The sequence below is a fragment of the Chiloscyllium punctatum genome, chromosome 1 (assembly GCF_047496795.1).
Source record: "Chiloscyllium punctatum isolate Juve2018m chromosome 1, sChiPun1.3, whole genome shotgun sequence".
Lineage (NCBI taxonomy): Eukaryota > Metazoa > Chordata > Chondrichthyes > Orectolobiformes > Hemiscylliidae > Chiloscyllium > Chiloscyllium punctatum.
The window spans coordinates 9,094,142-9,110,204 of record NC_092739.1 but is presented as its reverse complement, the minus strand read 5'-3'; the positions used below and the strand labels follow the sequence as shown (position 1 = coordinate 9,110,204).

General features: G+C 46.5%; 1 protein-coding gene across 4 annotated transcripts in view; it reads left to right on the top strand.

Moving 5' to 3' along the window:
* Window positions 1-16,063, top strand: part of arhgap10 (Rho GTPase activating protein 10) — a 205,769-nt gene that overhangs the window by 178,132 nt on the left and 11,574 nt on the right. For all 4 annotated transcript variants that reach the window (XM_072567806.1, XM_072567731.1, XM_072567637.1 and 1 more), the window contains one exon: window positions 9,673-9,841. In XM_072567806.1, the coding sequence (XP_072423907.1) occupies window positions 9,673-9,841 (169 nt within the window). The remainder of the gene's footprint in view (window positions 1-9,672; window positions 9,842-16,063) is intronic.

The following is a 16,063-nucleotide window of genomic DNA, read 5'->3' as shown; positions in this document are numbered from 1 at the left end:
GAGTAGTATTTGTGCTGATGAAGGTGTTTGCAAGTGAATAGAATACATGGCGACAGTGCCCAGAGAAAGGGAGAACAAGGGAGAGGCAAACAAAGAGATAGCTGATAAACCATGAGACAGACCCAGGCTAGTTAGAGTGCCTTGAGAAGCCTGAATAGTTGAGAATGGTTTGGCTGTGCAGGGAGCAATCTGTACAGCTCAGGATCTAGGGGTATCGGGGGAAGGTGACCGATTTGGAATACGGATGATTACATTCTGAAATTGTTAAACTCAGTGTTGACTAGGAGAAAGTGAGGACTGCAGATGCTGGAGACCAGAGTTGAAAAATGTGGCGCTGGAAATACACAGCAGGCCAGGCAGCATCCGAGGAGCAGGAGAATCGACGTTTCAGGCATAAGCCCTTCATCAGGAATGAGGCTGGTGTACCTTTTATCTCCACCCCCTTGGCACACCAGCCTCATTCCTGAAGAAGGGTTTATGCCCGAAATGTCAATTCCCCTGCTCCTTGGATGCTGCCTGGCCTGCTGTATTTTTCCAGCACCACATTTTTCAACTCAGTGTTGAGTCTTGAAGGCTGTATAATGCCCAGGTAGAAGATAAGCGGTTGTTACTCCACCTTGAACCTTGCTGGAGCTTTGCAACAGACGTGAGGCAGAAGTGCTGGCCAGGGAGCACAGTGGTGAGGTGAAGTGCCAGTGGAAGTTCAGGGTCATTTTTGTGCACCAAGTTCAGCAAAGTGATCATTCCCAGTTTTGTCTCCCCAGTGTACAGAAGACTACACTGTGAGCAGCCCATATAGTAGCCTAGATTGAATGAACTGCTGGTAAATCACTGCTTCACTTGTAATGCGTGTCTGGAGGGTTGGATATCGAGGTGGGAGGAGGAAAACAGACACATGTTACACCTTCTGCCATTGCATGGGTGGGTGCTGTGAGGATGTGGGTGATGTGAAATGTGGACCAAAGTATCTCCAAGGGAACAAACCCAGCGGAATGCTGCCAAGGGAGAATCCACACTTCTCTGTGTTTACTTTAGGAAGTAACTTGTTCACCCTTATTGTGTCAGCTTTATGGATGACTTTGTCTGGTTGTATGTAGTGCAACTGGTACAGTTGTACAGATGTTGATTTGACTACAGCTCGAGGACTGTGTAAATCTTGGACTCCTTGTTTAAAAAAGAATGTAAGTGGCAGCTGAGCAGGACAGTGAAAGTTCACTTGACTGATACCTGAGATGATGGGGTTACCTTACGAGGCAAGGTTGGAGAGGCTGAGCCCATATCTATTGGAGTTTAGAAAAATGAAAGGTGATCTTTTCGAAGCATCAAGGATCTTGTGTGAGGTGGATGCTGAAAAAATATCTTCCGTTGTGGGAGAGACTAGAGCTAGGGACATAATTCAAAAATATGGCCTTTCACATTTTAATTGTGATGAGGAGAAATTTGTTCACTCTGAGGGTTGTGCAGGTTTGGAACTCTGTTCCCTGGAGAGTGGTGGAGGCAGGTGAATTGAATATTTTCAAGGCAGATCGATTCGTGGTCAACAAGAGAGTCCAGGACTGTCAGAGTTAGTGCGAATGTGGAGTTGAGGCCCCAGTCATTTAAGCCATGATCTTTTTGAGTGATGTAACAAGCTAGGAAGGCTAAAAGGCAGTTTGGAAAAACGACCTGAAATGTTAACTCTGGTTTCTCTGCACAGGTGCTGCCAAACCTGCTGAGTCTTTCCAGGTTTTTCTGATTCTGTTATAGAAAGGCTTAATGGTCCACTGCTTCTGATTCATGTGTTGGTCTGCTCCTCCAATGACAATGGTACGTCTGGTGGATGGCTGCTGATTTTCAGCGGGACACACTCCAGATGGCTTTTCAATGAGCAATTCTGGGCCTAGAAGACCCAGTTTCTGACAGTACCACTTTGGCTAGGCTGGCAGCAGCCTGAACTGAGAAACGACATGACGACCACTGGCAGATTGGCTGCACATCTTAGAGAGGAAAGCAAGTTTATGCTTCATGGGTGTCACTGTCACTCCCCGGGATGGTTTCTTGGTAACCCGGAGAAATTGTTGAGAGTGCTGGGAGAACCTGCCTGCCCCTTTGTGGACTGAGGTATGCAACCATGATGGCTACAAGAATAGATTTCATGAGCTTTGAGGCACCAGTTGACTCCACCTTTCGTGAGGTAGAAATATCAGTGTTAGATACTGCATTTCACTGAGTTTGTTGATATTCTCAGAGTACGCTTCCACACTGGATATAGCAGATAGTCCTCAGCCTGTCCTGGTGGAGAATAGAGTGGTGTGGAGCTCAGACATCCATGGGGAAGAGGAGGCAGTTAGTGGCAGCAATTTGGAAACTTTGATGTGATGGAGGATATTGGAAGAGGCACAGATGTTGAGACTTAACAAGGGGAGGAAAAATGCAATCAATGTGGACGAATCAGTTCAGCAGGACAGGTACCAGAAGGCCACCAATATCCTGGGAGGTAGGTTTGCTCGCACTCTTTGGGGGGGGTTTAAACTAATTTGGCAGGGGAATGGGATCCGGACTTGTAGTCCAGCAAGTAGGCTAGCTGTTTGTCAGGATGTCTAAGAATGTAGGGAGGCTGTGGAGAAGGTAGCACTGACAGGGACTACTTGCGGACACAGAGATGGGCTCAAGTGTGTATACTTCAACGCAAGGAGTATCAGAAATAAGGTGTGGATCGGTACCTGGGACTACGATGTTGTGGCCATCATGGAAACGTGGATGGATGAGGGACAGGAATGGCTGTTGGAGGTTCCTGGTTACAGATGTTTCAGTAAGATTAGGGGAGGTGGTAAAAAAGGAGGGGGGGTGACGTTGCTAATTAGAAATGGTATAACGGCTGCAGAAAGGAAGTTTGAGGGGGATCTGCCTTTGGAGGTAGTATGGGCTGAAGTCAGAAATAGGAAAGGTGCAGTCACCTTGTTGTGTGTTTACTATAGGCCCCCCAATAGCAGCAGAGATGTGGAGAAACAGATTGGGAAACAGATTTTGGAAAGGTGCAGAAGCCACAGGGTGGTAGTCATGGGCGATTTCAACTTCCCAAATATTGATTGGAAGCTCTTTAGATCAAGTAGATTGGATGGGACGGTGTTTGTGCAGTGTGTCCAGGAAGCTTTTCTAACTCAGTATGTAGATTGTCCAACCAGAGGGGAGGCCATATTGCATTTGGTACTCGGTAATGAACCGGGACAAGTGATGAGCTTGTTAGTGGGTGAGCATTTTGGTGATGGTGACCACAATTCTGTGACTTTCACCTTGGTTATGGAGAGAGATAGGTGCGTGCAACAGGGTCGGTTTTACAATTGGGGGAGGAAGGGTAAATACGATGCTGTAAGACAGGATCTGAGGAGCATAAGTTGGGAGCATAGGCTGTCAGGGAAGGGTGTCGTGGAAGTGTGGAACTTTTTCAAGGAACAGATATGACGTGTCCTTGATATGTATGTACCTGTCAGGCAGGAAAGAAATGGTCGTGTGAGGGAGCCTTGGTTGACGAGGGAGGTTGAATGTCTTGTAAAGAGGAAGAAGGAAGCTTACATAAGGTTGAGGAAACAAGGTTCAGACAGAGCAGTGGAGGGATACAGGATAACCAGGAGGGAGCTGAAGAAAGGGATTAGGAGAGCTAAGAGAGGGCATGAAAAATCTTTGGCGGATAGGATCAGGGATAACCCCAAGGCCTTTTATGCGTGTGTGAGAAACATGAGAATGATCTTCCTTTGCTCTCATTCTACCCAGCTCTTGTTCAGAACCTTTCACTTTTTCTAGTTTCAATGGAAGGCCATGGTCAGAAACATTAACTGTGTTCTCCCTTCACAGGTGCTGCCTGACCTGCTGTGGGTTTCCAGTATTTTCTGTTCCAAAATTTTGTAGAGGTTCCAATTTCTGTTTGACCTGCTTATCTCCTTTGTTCATTGAGTTTTATTATGATGTGGTTCAACAACTACCATCAAGTGTCCCATCTGATTGGTCATTCTTGAGATAGGCCTGAGACAAAGGGCAGAAGTGAAATGAAGCCAGTCAGCTCAGGAGGAGTGGTCAAGATTAGAGTGGTGCTGGAAAAGCACAGCAGGTCAGGCAGCATCCGAGGAGCAGGAAAATCGATGTTTCAGGCAAAAGCCCTTCATCAGGAGGAGGGGTGCCAAGGGCAAAGCTGTTTTGCCACTTAGTGTCTTCTTATTGGCAGTTTATTGCCTACTCCCAGTTACAGTGTTTCAATAACCAACAAAAACAGAAAGTGCTGACAAAGCTCAGTGGGTCTGGCAGCATCTGTGGAGAGAAAGCAGAGTTAACATTTCAGTTCCAGTGACCCTTCTTCAGAACTGATGGTAGTGAGGAAGAAGTTGGTTGATGAAAACCAATTTTGTTTCCCCACCTACCATCAGTTCTGAAGAAGGGACACTGCATCTGAAACGTTAACTCTGATTGTTGTCCACTGATGCTGTGCTGGATCTGCTGCGTTTGTCCAGCAGTTTCTGATTTGATTCTGATTTCCAGCGTCCGCAATTCTTTTGGACTTTTCTTTTAATCTCAACAACCAAGTCTGGCCCTACACAGCTGTTGGTGAAGTACTTGTTGGCAGGGCCCTGAACATTAAAGAATCGTTGCCAGGGGTATCTCAAAATTTCAGAGCAGTTTTTTTGTTAAATCTGCCACAGTGGTGTCAGATAGAAATAATAAGAAAAGGGGAAAAATAGACTTTCACAAGGGGGTGATGAAAATTCCCCTTGTCTTAATGTAAATGAATCATGCCCTTTATTCCAAGTTCCTTTCTTCAGTTGTCTCCATGGTTACCTCCTGTATTCCAATCGACATTGACCTTTGGTGAGACCAGTGTGGAAGAGAAGCAAAGGATGTTACTGAGATGGTTCAGCATTGATACGACATAAGGTTACAGACACTCTGAGTCAATCAAGAGCTAGTCTGGCAGCCAGTTGAGGAGCCTGCATCCTCCAGGCTCCTTCTCGTCCTGGTGCTTGCCCTCCTTTGAGGAAGCAGATCGTCATTGCTTTCCCTTCCTGCAAGTCCCAATGCACAGCAGACCATTACCATTCTGAGCATTGTTGCTGGCACATACAAATGGTGTCTCCAGATCAGGCCAGACACCTGAATGACACTTGCAGCCACCCATGGTGTGCTCAGTTATCACCCTTGTGCTGGTGTCCAGTCCTGTGTCTCCAGTTGTAGATTTTCTCTGTATCATAGAATCCCGACAGTGCAGAAAGCGGCAATTTTGCTACACTCATCCTCCGCAGAGCATCCCACCCAGACCCAGCCCTCCGCCCTATCCCTGTAACCCTGCATTTCCCATGGTTAATCCACACAGAGCCCACATAGAGTCATAGAGATGTACAGCTCAGAAACAGACCCTTCGATCCAATTCATCCATGCCGACCAGATATCCCAACATAATCCAGTCCCACTGTGAAGCAGCAGTGCTAACCACTCCGCAACCATGCCACCTGCTATGATCAGCCACTTCCTTGCAACGTAGTTCCCTGCTTCCACTGATTGACTCTACATGGAGCTGTGAAACATGCTGAAGGATAGGAATTAAGACAAACCAGTATTAAGGATGTCTTGTACAGACATGCAAGACAGGAATTGTGTACAAGCTTCACGTCAGTGTTATGAAGACCCTTTTTGAGTGACAAAGATTTCTGGTTGATTTGAGAGCCGTGTTTGTTACCACGTGTTTGTAGTTTATAATTTGATGATATCTGGGAATACAGCCACGGCAGCAAATGTGAGAACGCTTCTGTTCACACCGACTTTGCCGACGTTAAAGTGAATGCAGATTGGGCTGTGGAAAACCTGGCCTCAGTCATCTGGGAGATACATTTGGGGCAGCAGATCGGGACGTCCTGCAGACATCAGCTGGAGGGAACCAGCAGTGAAGGGGATCTTGTTCCAGGACTCTCTGGATGTCAGGAATGAACAGCAAGAGACTTGAGTCGCTCAGTCATAAGACATTAGGACATGGATGCAGAAATAGGCCATTTGGCCCATTGAGTCTGCTGGGCCATTATGGCTGATCATCCAACTCTGTACCCGATCCTGTCTTTCTCCCGTACCACTTATTCCATATCTAATTCCTTGTAAACATTCAATATGTTTGTCCTCAACCACATTCTGTGGCAAAGAATTCCATAATCTCCTCCTTCCACAAAATCCATGTAAATAAATAAACTTCTTTATTAATTCTAAGATGTAATCGTGTGGGGCATGGATAGGATAAATAAACAAAGTCTTTTTCCTGGGTTGGGGGAGTTCGGAGCTGGAGCGTTTGGGTGAGAGATGACAGATTTAAAAGGGATCTAAGGGGGAACTGTTTCATGAAAAGGGTTAGTGGTGCTGGAAGAGCACAGCAGTTCAGGCAGCGTCCGAGGAGCTTCGAAATCGACGTTTCGGGCAAAAGCCCTTCATCAGGAATAAAGGCAGTGAGCCTGAAGTGTGGGGAGATAAGCTAGAGGAGGGTGGGGGTGGGGAGAGAGTAGCATAGAGTACAATGGGTGAGTGGGGGAGGGGATGAAGGTGATAGGTCAAGGAGGAGAGGGTGGAGTGGATAGGTGGAAAAGGAGATAGGCAGGTAGGACAAGTCCGGACAAGTCATGGGGACAGTTGCTGAGCTGGAAGTTTGGAACTAGGGTGAGGTGGGGGAAGGGGAAATGAGGAAACTGTTGAAGTCCATATTGATGCCCTGGGGTTGAAGTGTTAGATTAGATTACTTACAGTGTGGAAACAGGCCCTTCGGCCCAACAAGTCCACACCGCCCCGCCGAAGCGCAACCCACCCATACCCGTACATTTACCCCTTACCTAACACTACGGGCAATTTAGCATGGCCAATTCACCTGACCTGCACATCTTTGGACTGTGGGAGGAAACCGGAGCACCCGGAGGAAACCCACGCAGACACAGGGAGAATGTGCAAACTCCACACAGTCAGTCGCCTGAGGCGGGAATGAAACCCGGGTCTCTGGCGCTGTGAGGCAGCAGTGCTAACCACTGTGCCACCATGCCACCCGAGATGGAAGATGAGGCGTTCTTCCTCCAGGCGTCTGGTGGTGAGGGAGCGGCGGTGAAGGAGGCCCAGGACCTCCATGTCCTTGGCAGAGTGGGAGGGGGAGTTGAAATGTTGGGCCATGGGGCGGTGTGGTTGATTGGTACGGGTGTCCCGGAGATGTTCCCTAAAGCGCTCTGCGAGGAGGCGCCCAACAGTTGATCTTCTGTAATTACACCGGCACCACTCCCCACCTCTTCCTCTGCTACATTGATGACTGCATTGGTGCCACCTCGTGCTCCCGCGAGGAGGTTGAGCAATTCATCAATTTCACCAACACGTTCCACCCTGACCTTAAATTTACCTGGACCATCTCTGACACCTCGCTCTTCTTCCTGGACCTCTCCATCTCCATTAGTGATGACCGACTTGACACTGACATTTTTTACAAACCCACTGACTCCCATAGCTACCTGGATTACACCTCTTCCCACCCTACCTCCTGCAAAAATGCCATCCCGTATTCCCAATTCCTCCGCCTCCGCCGGATCTGCTCCCAGGAGGACCAGTTCCACCACAGAACACACCAGATGGCCTCCTTCTTTAGAGACCGCAATTTCCCTTCCCACGTGGTTAAAGATGCCCTCAAACGCATCTCGTCCACATCCCGCACCTTCGCCCTCAGACCCCACCCCTCCAACCATAACCAGGACAGAATGCCCCTGGTGCTCACCTTCCACCCTACCAGCCTTCGCATAAACCAAATCATCCGCCGACATTTCCGCCATCTCCAAACGGACCCCACCACCAGGGATATATTTCCCTCCCCACCCCTTTCCGCCTTCCGCAAAGACTGCTCCCTCCGTGACGACCTGGTCAGGTCCACGCCCCCAAACAACCCACCCTCCCATCCTGGCACTTTCCCCTGCCACCGCAGGAACTGTAAAACCTGCGCCCACACCTCCTCCCTCACCTCTATCCAAGGCCCTAAAGGAGCCTTCCACATCCATCAAAGTTTTACCTGCACATCCACTAATATCATTTATTGTATCCGTTGCTCCCGATGCGGTCTCCTCTACATTGGGGAGACTGGGCGCCTCCTAGCAGAGCGCTTTAGGGAACATCTCTGGGACACCCGCACCAATCAACCACACCGCCCCGTGGCCCAACATTTCAACTCCCCCTCCCACTCTGCCGAGGACATGGAGGTCCTGGGCCTCCTTCACCGCCACTCCCTCACCACCAGACGCCTGGAGGAAGAACGCCTCATCTTCCGCCTCGGAACACTTCAACCCCAGGGGATCAATGTGGACTTCAACAGCTTCCTCATTTCCCCTTCCCCCACCTCACCCTAGTTCTAAAGTTCCAGCTCAGTAACTGTCCCCATGACTTGTCCGGACTTGTCCTACCTGCCTATCTCCTTTTCCACCTATCCACTCCACCCTCTCCTCCTTGACCTATCACCTTCATCCCCTCCCCCACTCACCCATTGTACTCTATGCTATTTTCTCCCCACCCCCACCCTCCTCTAGCTTATCTCTCCTTGCTTCAGGCTCACTGCCTTTATTCCTGATAAAGGGCTTTTGCCCGAAACGTCGATTTCGAAGCTCCTTGGATGCTGCCTGAACTGCTGTGCTCTTCTAGCACCACTAATCCAGATTCTGGTTTCCAGCATCTGCAGTCATTGTTCTTACCTCATTAAAAGGGTGGTCCATGTATGGAATGAGTTGCCAAAGGAAGTGGTAGAGATTGGTACAATTGCAACATTTAAAAGGCATCTGGATGGGTACATGAATAGGAAGGGCATAGAGGGAAATGGGCCAAATGTTGGCAAATGGAACTGGATTTGGTTGAGCTATCTGGTCGGCATGGACGAGTTGGATTGAAGGGTCTGTTTCTGTGCTGTACATTTCTATGAATCTATGTGACTTGTGTCAAATATGTTCCTACATTAGAAGCACAACATAGTTGCAAGTTGTGATTCTGCTGATAATCAAGTGGGCTTTGCACATTGTGAAACCTTATAATCGAGAAAAACAAGAGCCCACATTGTTTCCAGACAGAATTCCAACGTGCGAGCACCATTGCTAGGATAATGCGCACAATTTTCTTTTGAGGTGAGGATGAGAAAACGATTGTCTTTGACTGACAATTTCACTTTTACCTCTTAATCTTTTGTGCATTGGAGTGCCCCTTTTGCCAACTGACACCATTTCCATATTCGTGAAATGTGAGCGGTTGTCTTTATTTTTAAGGTGTTACCCTGTATTTGCTTTTAAAAGATTATTGTACCATGTTCCTATATGTATCGTTGTGTAAGCCTTCCTGCAAAGTTTCAGCAAAGGTTTAGGAATATCCATTTTATCTCCATTTGCACAGTTGGCCAAGCCACTATGACATAATTAGTACAGTTAGATTTTGACATTGTTGTCAGTATTTTGTATGATAATTTGCAACTAGATGAAAAACACTTTTTTTTTGGTTATCAGGAGGTCCCGAGTAGTAATTTGTCACATTTTTTAAAAATGGTCCATTTTTAATGCAGCTCAGTTTTTGAAAAACATCATCAATTGCATGTGGTTTCCTACCTTTGTGGTGGTTTTCTTAAATCATGTTGTGTGATGTATGGCTTTTCTCATGGAGTTACTTCCCTTTCAGCTGAGAATCCTAACAGTGTTGGAGACAATACTCCAAGTGGAAGCATGGAATCCATCTCTTCCCATTCATCGATAACTACCACATCCTCCAACTCTAACAGCCCCCCAGAACAGGCGAGGAATCGTGTCCATCCTGCGAATATAGATACCACTGATTGCACATCTTCTCCGTAAGTTTGATTTTCAGTTCTTTGTGAAATGTTTTATTTTTCCTTTGGTGACCTTCAGTAATCCTGATCAGTTCTGAGTGCTGATTTCCGAGTGCCAAACCTGAACTATTGGGTTGCCCTTAAAGCTGCGAACGTCATGTTATTCCACGTGTAAGTTTCTTTCATTCTTAACGTTACAGTACACTGACTATTGCTGAAACATATATCGTCAGTGGAATATGTAACTATTATTCACAGCATTACATGCTATATCCCCATAAAGTCTGACCAGGCGTGATGTGGAGGAGCAGGTGTACAAAGTTAAAAATCTGAGGGATGTACAAAGTTAAAAATCGCACAACACCAGGTTATAGTCCAACAGGTTGATTTGGAAGCACACTAGCTTTCGGAGCGACGTTCCTTCATCAGGTGGTTGTGGAGTGTAGGATCTTAGACTCCACAACCACTTGATGAAGGAGCGTCGCTCCGAAAGCTAGTGTGCTTCAAAATCAACCTGTTGGTCTATAACTTGGTGCTGTGTGTAATTTGTAACAGTTTAATAGAGCACAGAGGTGTTGTATGCAGTGTTATGATGCAGCATTCTATGTGGTTACTATATAGATCATCCTACTTTTCTTGACAACAGGGAAGCACACACTCGCTGTCCGCATCCCTATTCCATGGGCTGCTAATAATCAGGATAGGTCTGCAAGGGAGTGCACCGTTTTGGGATATAATTGTTTGTAGCCTGAATCGTTGGCCTAGCCTACAGATTAGCAAAGCGCTTTCACCATTTAAACTTTATGAATTGGGTACCAACACAATTGTTGAGCCACACTCAACAGGAGGAGTCAAATCTGACTTTAGGCCAATTGGAGACCACTAGGTTGCTGGGGCAACGGTGGGTTTGGTATTAAACTAAATAGGGGCCAGAAAGCAGCACAGATGTTCTTGATGGCGTTGTACAGCTGTGGTCTCCCACGTTAGGGCCCATTGCTATTTTTACACATTAATGATGTGGACTTGGGTATCCAGGACTCAATTTTGAAGTTTGTAGACACCACAAGACTCAGAAATATAGCGAGATGTAGACCAGGGAAATGGGCAGGCATGTATCAGATGCAAGTTGATGCAAAGATATTTAAAATTATGTACTTTGATAAGACCAAGAAGAGGCATTTTTAAAGGGTTTTCAGGAACAGTGGACAGTGTTCCCTCTGAGCTGTGCAGTTGAAGCCAAAGACAAAATTACAGGGATCACTGCAACGAGGGTATATACACAAAACCTTTTGAAGATAGTAGGAAAAATTGCAAAGCAAGTTTAAAAATTAGTATGAAATCTTTAACTTGATGAACAGGAGTATCTGAGTTTGAAAGCAAGATATCTATCCGAACCCTTTATAAAGCATCGGATAAGCTCCAGCTAGAGGGTTGTGGTCAGTTCTGAGCACTGCACTTTTGGAAGGATTGCAAGGCTGATTAGTCTGATGCAAAGGAGTTGCACCAAAACCCCACCAGGTAGCTCGAACATGGAAGGCTAAGAGAAACTGAGGTCCCTCTTCAAGTAGAGAATGTTTAGAGGAGAGATTTCAAAAGTACTCAGAAGCATGTCTGGGTTTGACAGGTTACAAAAGAAGGAACTGCTGAAGAGGTGGACGGAAGGTGATTGGCAACAGAGCTGACGGTGAAGTAAGGGCAAGCTATGTTTGAGCTCACCAAGTCTTAATGACATGGAATGCAGTGCCTGAAATCGTCAAATAAGCCAATTCAACAATAGCTTTCCAAAGGGAGTTGAAACGTACCTGAAGGAGAGAAACAAAAATTGCAGAGCTGTGAAAAACGAAGCAATGCTTTCACCCCGTGAACAAATAACTAACACCAGCCGTGAAACGAGGCTCAGTGGGTCAATGTTTCACAGGCATGTCAGCTCAGGTGGCTCCCTTCAAACCTTACATTTCAGATGGAAAACTTTTACTTAGGAAAAAAAAGCAAGATGTGGCAGCACCTGCAGAGAGAGGCAAACGAGCATAAATGGGCTGCTTTTCTGAGGTCTGGTGATCACACACAAATCGATGGCACTGGTGGCTCAGTGATTAGTACAGCTGCCTCACCACACCAGGGAACCGGGTTCGATTCCAGCTTTAGTGTGGAGTTTGCACGTTCTCCCCGTGCCTGCTTGGCTTTCCACCTGGTGCGCTGTTTTCCTCCCCCATTCCAAAGGTGTGCAGTTTAGGTGGGTTAGCCATGGTAAATACAAGGTTAGTAACAGAGGAAGGGGACTGGGTCTGGGTGGGATCGTCTCCCAATGGTTGGTACAGGCTGAGTGGGATGAATGGCCTCTTTCCATACTGTAGGGATGATGTGATTGCCACTCCCCTCTGCGTTTTGAACGCGGCTCTGTCCGAAATGCAGAGCTGTAATTCCATTGTGACTGGTCCCTCGTAGCATGGACCAGTTGGGGGAAGGTACTTCACAGCAGTCAATTACCATATCCTATAACCTAATCACAAGGCCCAGTGTCACAGACAGGTTTCACAGAAGCTGCCAGCTATGATGAGTGTGAGGTTAAGGGGTGTAGAGTGCCAGGTGGGAAGGGTGCTAGGTGGAAAATTTAGTGGTAAAAAGGATACTGGGATATCTCTTGTTTCTGCTGACTCCTGCTTATGGTCCTCTCATTTACACTTCAGAAACTTATTATCTGGAAATATTTTGCATTACTTTGACTCTTCCTTAGAATGAAGGTCAGACTCTCTGTGTTAGTTGGCGTGGTTCTTGGTGACAGAATAGAACATTTTAAGCTAATTCAGCAGGGGGACGGGAACCTAAGTTGTCGATCCATTGTCCAGGAGGTTGAGAGCAGTGAGGTCAGAAATGAGGTTTCAAGGTTGCAAGAGTTCACCAGCAGGCTGGAAGTTGGTTTGAAGTGTGTCTACTTCAATACCAGGAGCATCCGGAATAAGGTGGGTGAACTTGCAGCATGCGTTAGTACCTGGAACTTCGATGTTGTGACCATTTCGGAGACATGGATAGAGCAGGGACAGGAATGGTTGTTGCAGGTTCCGGGATTTAGATGTTTCAGTAAGCACAGAGAAGGTGGTAAAAAAGGGGGAGGTGTGGCATTGTTAGTCAAGGACAGTATTACGGTGACAGAAAGGATGTTTGAGGACTCATCTACTGAGGTAGTATGGGCTGAGGTTAGAAACAGGAAAGGAGAGGTCACCCTGTTGGGAGTTTTCTGTGGGCCTCTGAATAGCTCCAGAGATGTAGAGGAAAGGATAGCAAAGATAATTCTGGATAGGAGTGAGTGTAACAGGGGAGCTGTTATGGGGGACTTTAACTTTCCAAATATTGACTGGGAATACTATAGTTCGAGTAGTTTAGATGGGCCAGTTTTTGCCCAATGTGTGCAGGAGGGTTTCCTGACACAGGCCAGCAATGGGTGAAGTCACATTGGATTTGGTACTGGGTAATGAACCCGGCCAGGTGTTAGATTTGGAGGTAGATGAGCACTTTGGTGATAGTGACCACAATTTGGTTATGTTTATTTTAGCAATGGAAAGGGATAGGTATATATTGCAGGGCAAGAATTATTGCGGGGAGAAAGGCAATTATGATGTGATTAGGCAAAATTTAGGATGCATAGGATGGGGAAGGAAACGACAGGGGATGGGCACAATCGAAATGTGGAGCTTATTCAAGAAACAGCTACTGTGTGTCCTTGATTAGTATGTACCTGTCAGGCAGGGAAGGAAGTGGTCAAGCAAGGGAGCTGTGGTTTACTAAAGAAGTTGAATCTCTTGTCCAGAGGAAGAAGAAGATTTATGTTAGGATGAGATGTGAAGGCTCAGTTAGGGCGCTTGAGAGTTACAGGTTAGTCAGGAAAGACCAAAAGAGAGAGCTAAGAAGAGCCAGGATGGAACATGAGAAGTCTTTGGTGGATAGGATCAAGGAAAACCCTAAAGCTTTCTATCAGTATGTCAGGAATAAAAGAATGACTAGAGTAAGATTAGGGCCAATCAAGGACAGTAGTGGGAAGTTGTGCATGGAGTCTGAGGAGATAGAGGGGCGCTAAATGAATGTTTTTCATCAGTATTCACACAGGAAAAAGACAATGTTGTCGAGGAGAATACTGAGATACAGGCTACGAGACTAGATGGGATTGAGGTGCGTAAGGAGGAGGTGTGAGCAATTCTAGAAAAGGTGATAATACGTAAGTCCCCTGGGGCAGGTGGGATTTATTCTAGGATTCTCTGGGAAGCCAGGAAAGGGATTGCCAAGCCTTTGTCTTTGATCTTTATGTTGTCCTTGTCGACAGGAATAGTGCTGGAAGATTGGAGGATAGCAAATGTTGTCTCCTTGTTCAAGAAGGGGAGTAGAGACCAATCATAGACCAGTAAGCCTTACTTTGGTTGTGGGTAAAGTGTTGAAAATGGTTATAAGAGACAGGATTTATAATCATTTAGAGCGGAATACATTGATTAGGGATAGTCAACATGGTTTTGTGAAGGGTAGGTCGTGCCTCACAAACCTTATTGAGTTCTTTGAGAAGGTGACCAAACAGGTGAATGAGGGTAAAGTAGTTGATATGGGTAAATGGTTTTTCAGTAAGGCATTTGATAAAGTTCCCCACGGTAGGCTATTGCACAAAATACGGAGGCTTGGGATTGAGGGTGATCAGAAATTGGCGAGCTGAAAGAAGACAGTGCATGGTGGTTGATGGGAAATGTTCACCCTGGAGTTCAGTTACTAGTGGTGTACCACAAGGATCTCTTTTGGACCCACTACTGTTTGTTATTTTTATAAATGACCTAGATGAGAGTGTAGAAGGATGGGTTAGTAAATTTGCAGATGACACTAAGGTCGATGGAGTTGTGGACAGTGCGGAAGGAGGTTGCAGGTTACAGGGGATGTAGATAAGCTGCAGAGCTGGGCTGAGAGGTGGCAAATAGAGTTTAATGCGGAAAAGTGTGAAGTGATTCACTTTAGAAGGAGCAACAGGAATACAGAGTACTGGGCTAATGGTAAGATTCTTGGTAGTGTAGATGAGCAGAGAGATCTTGGTGTCCATGTACATAGATCCCTGAAAGTTGTCACCCAGGTCTATAGGGTTGTTAAAAAGGTATACGGTGTATTAGCTTTTATTGGTAGAGGGATTGAGTTCCGGATCCATGAGGTCATGCTGCAACTGTACAAAACTCTGGTGCGGCCCCGCTTGGAGTATTGCGTACAGTTCTGGTCACTGCATTATAGAAACATGTGGAAGCTTTGGAAAAGGTTCAGAGGAGATTTACCAGGATGTTGCCCGGTATGGAGGGAATGTCTCATGAGGAAAGGCTGAGGGACTTGAGGCAGTTTTCGTTAGAGAGAAGAAGGTTGGAGGGACTTAATTGAGACATATAAGATAACCAGAGGGTTAGATAGGGTGGATAGTGAGAGCCTTTGTCCTTGGATAGTGATGGCTAGCATGAGGGGGCATAGCTGTAAATTGAGGGGTGATAGATATAGGACAGATGTCAGAGGTAGTTTCTTTACTCAGAGAGTAGTAGGGGTGTGGAATGCACTGCCTGCAACAGTAGTAGACTCGCCAATTCTAAGGGCATTTAAATGGTCATTGGATAGACCTATGGACGAGAATGGAATAGTGTAGGATAGATGGGCTTCAGATTGGTTCCACAGGTCGGCACAACATTGAGGGCCGAAGGGCCTGTACTGTGCTATAATGTTCTATGGTTATCAATCCATAGTCTGTGGAGCAGTTGGGATACAGGGATGTTTGCTTCAGAGGGGCTCCTGTATCAGCAGATTCCTTACACTGTCAGCATCTCTCTTCAGCAGCCTCCCATCGATTTGCTCAAAAGTTGTAGTTTGCTTTCCCAGTTCCTGTGTGCTAGCCACCTCTGTCATCAGCCTCGTGCTCGCCCAACATTGGTCAGTGTCAGTCAGAGACAGCTGCCTTTTCAGCTGGCCTTTCAAATGTTTGTCAGTGTATCTGCATCTCACTTCATCAGAATAGAAGCAGGAGTAGGCCATTTGGCCCATCAAGCCTGCTCTGCCATTCATAAAGACCAGGCTGATCTCTCCATCATCTCAGCTCCTCCTACCTGCATTATCCCCATCACCCTAAATTCCCCTACCATGCAAACACCCATCCAACTGTGTCTTAAATATATTTAATGAAGCTGCCTCGATTGCTTCCTTGGGCAGAGAATTCGATAGATTCACTACTCCCTGGGAAAAACAGTT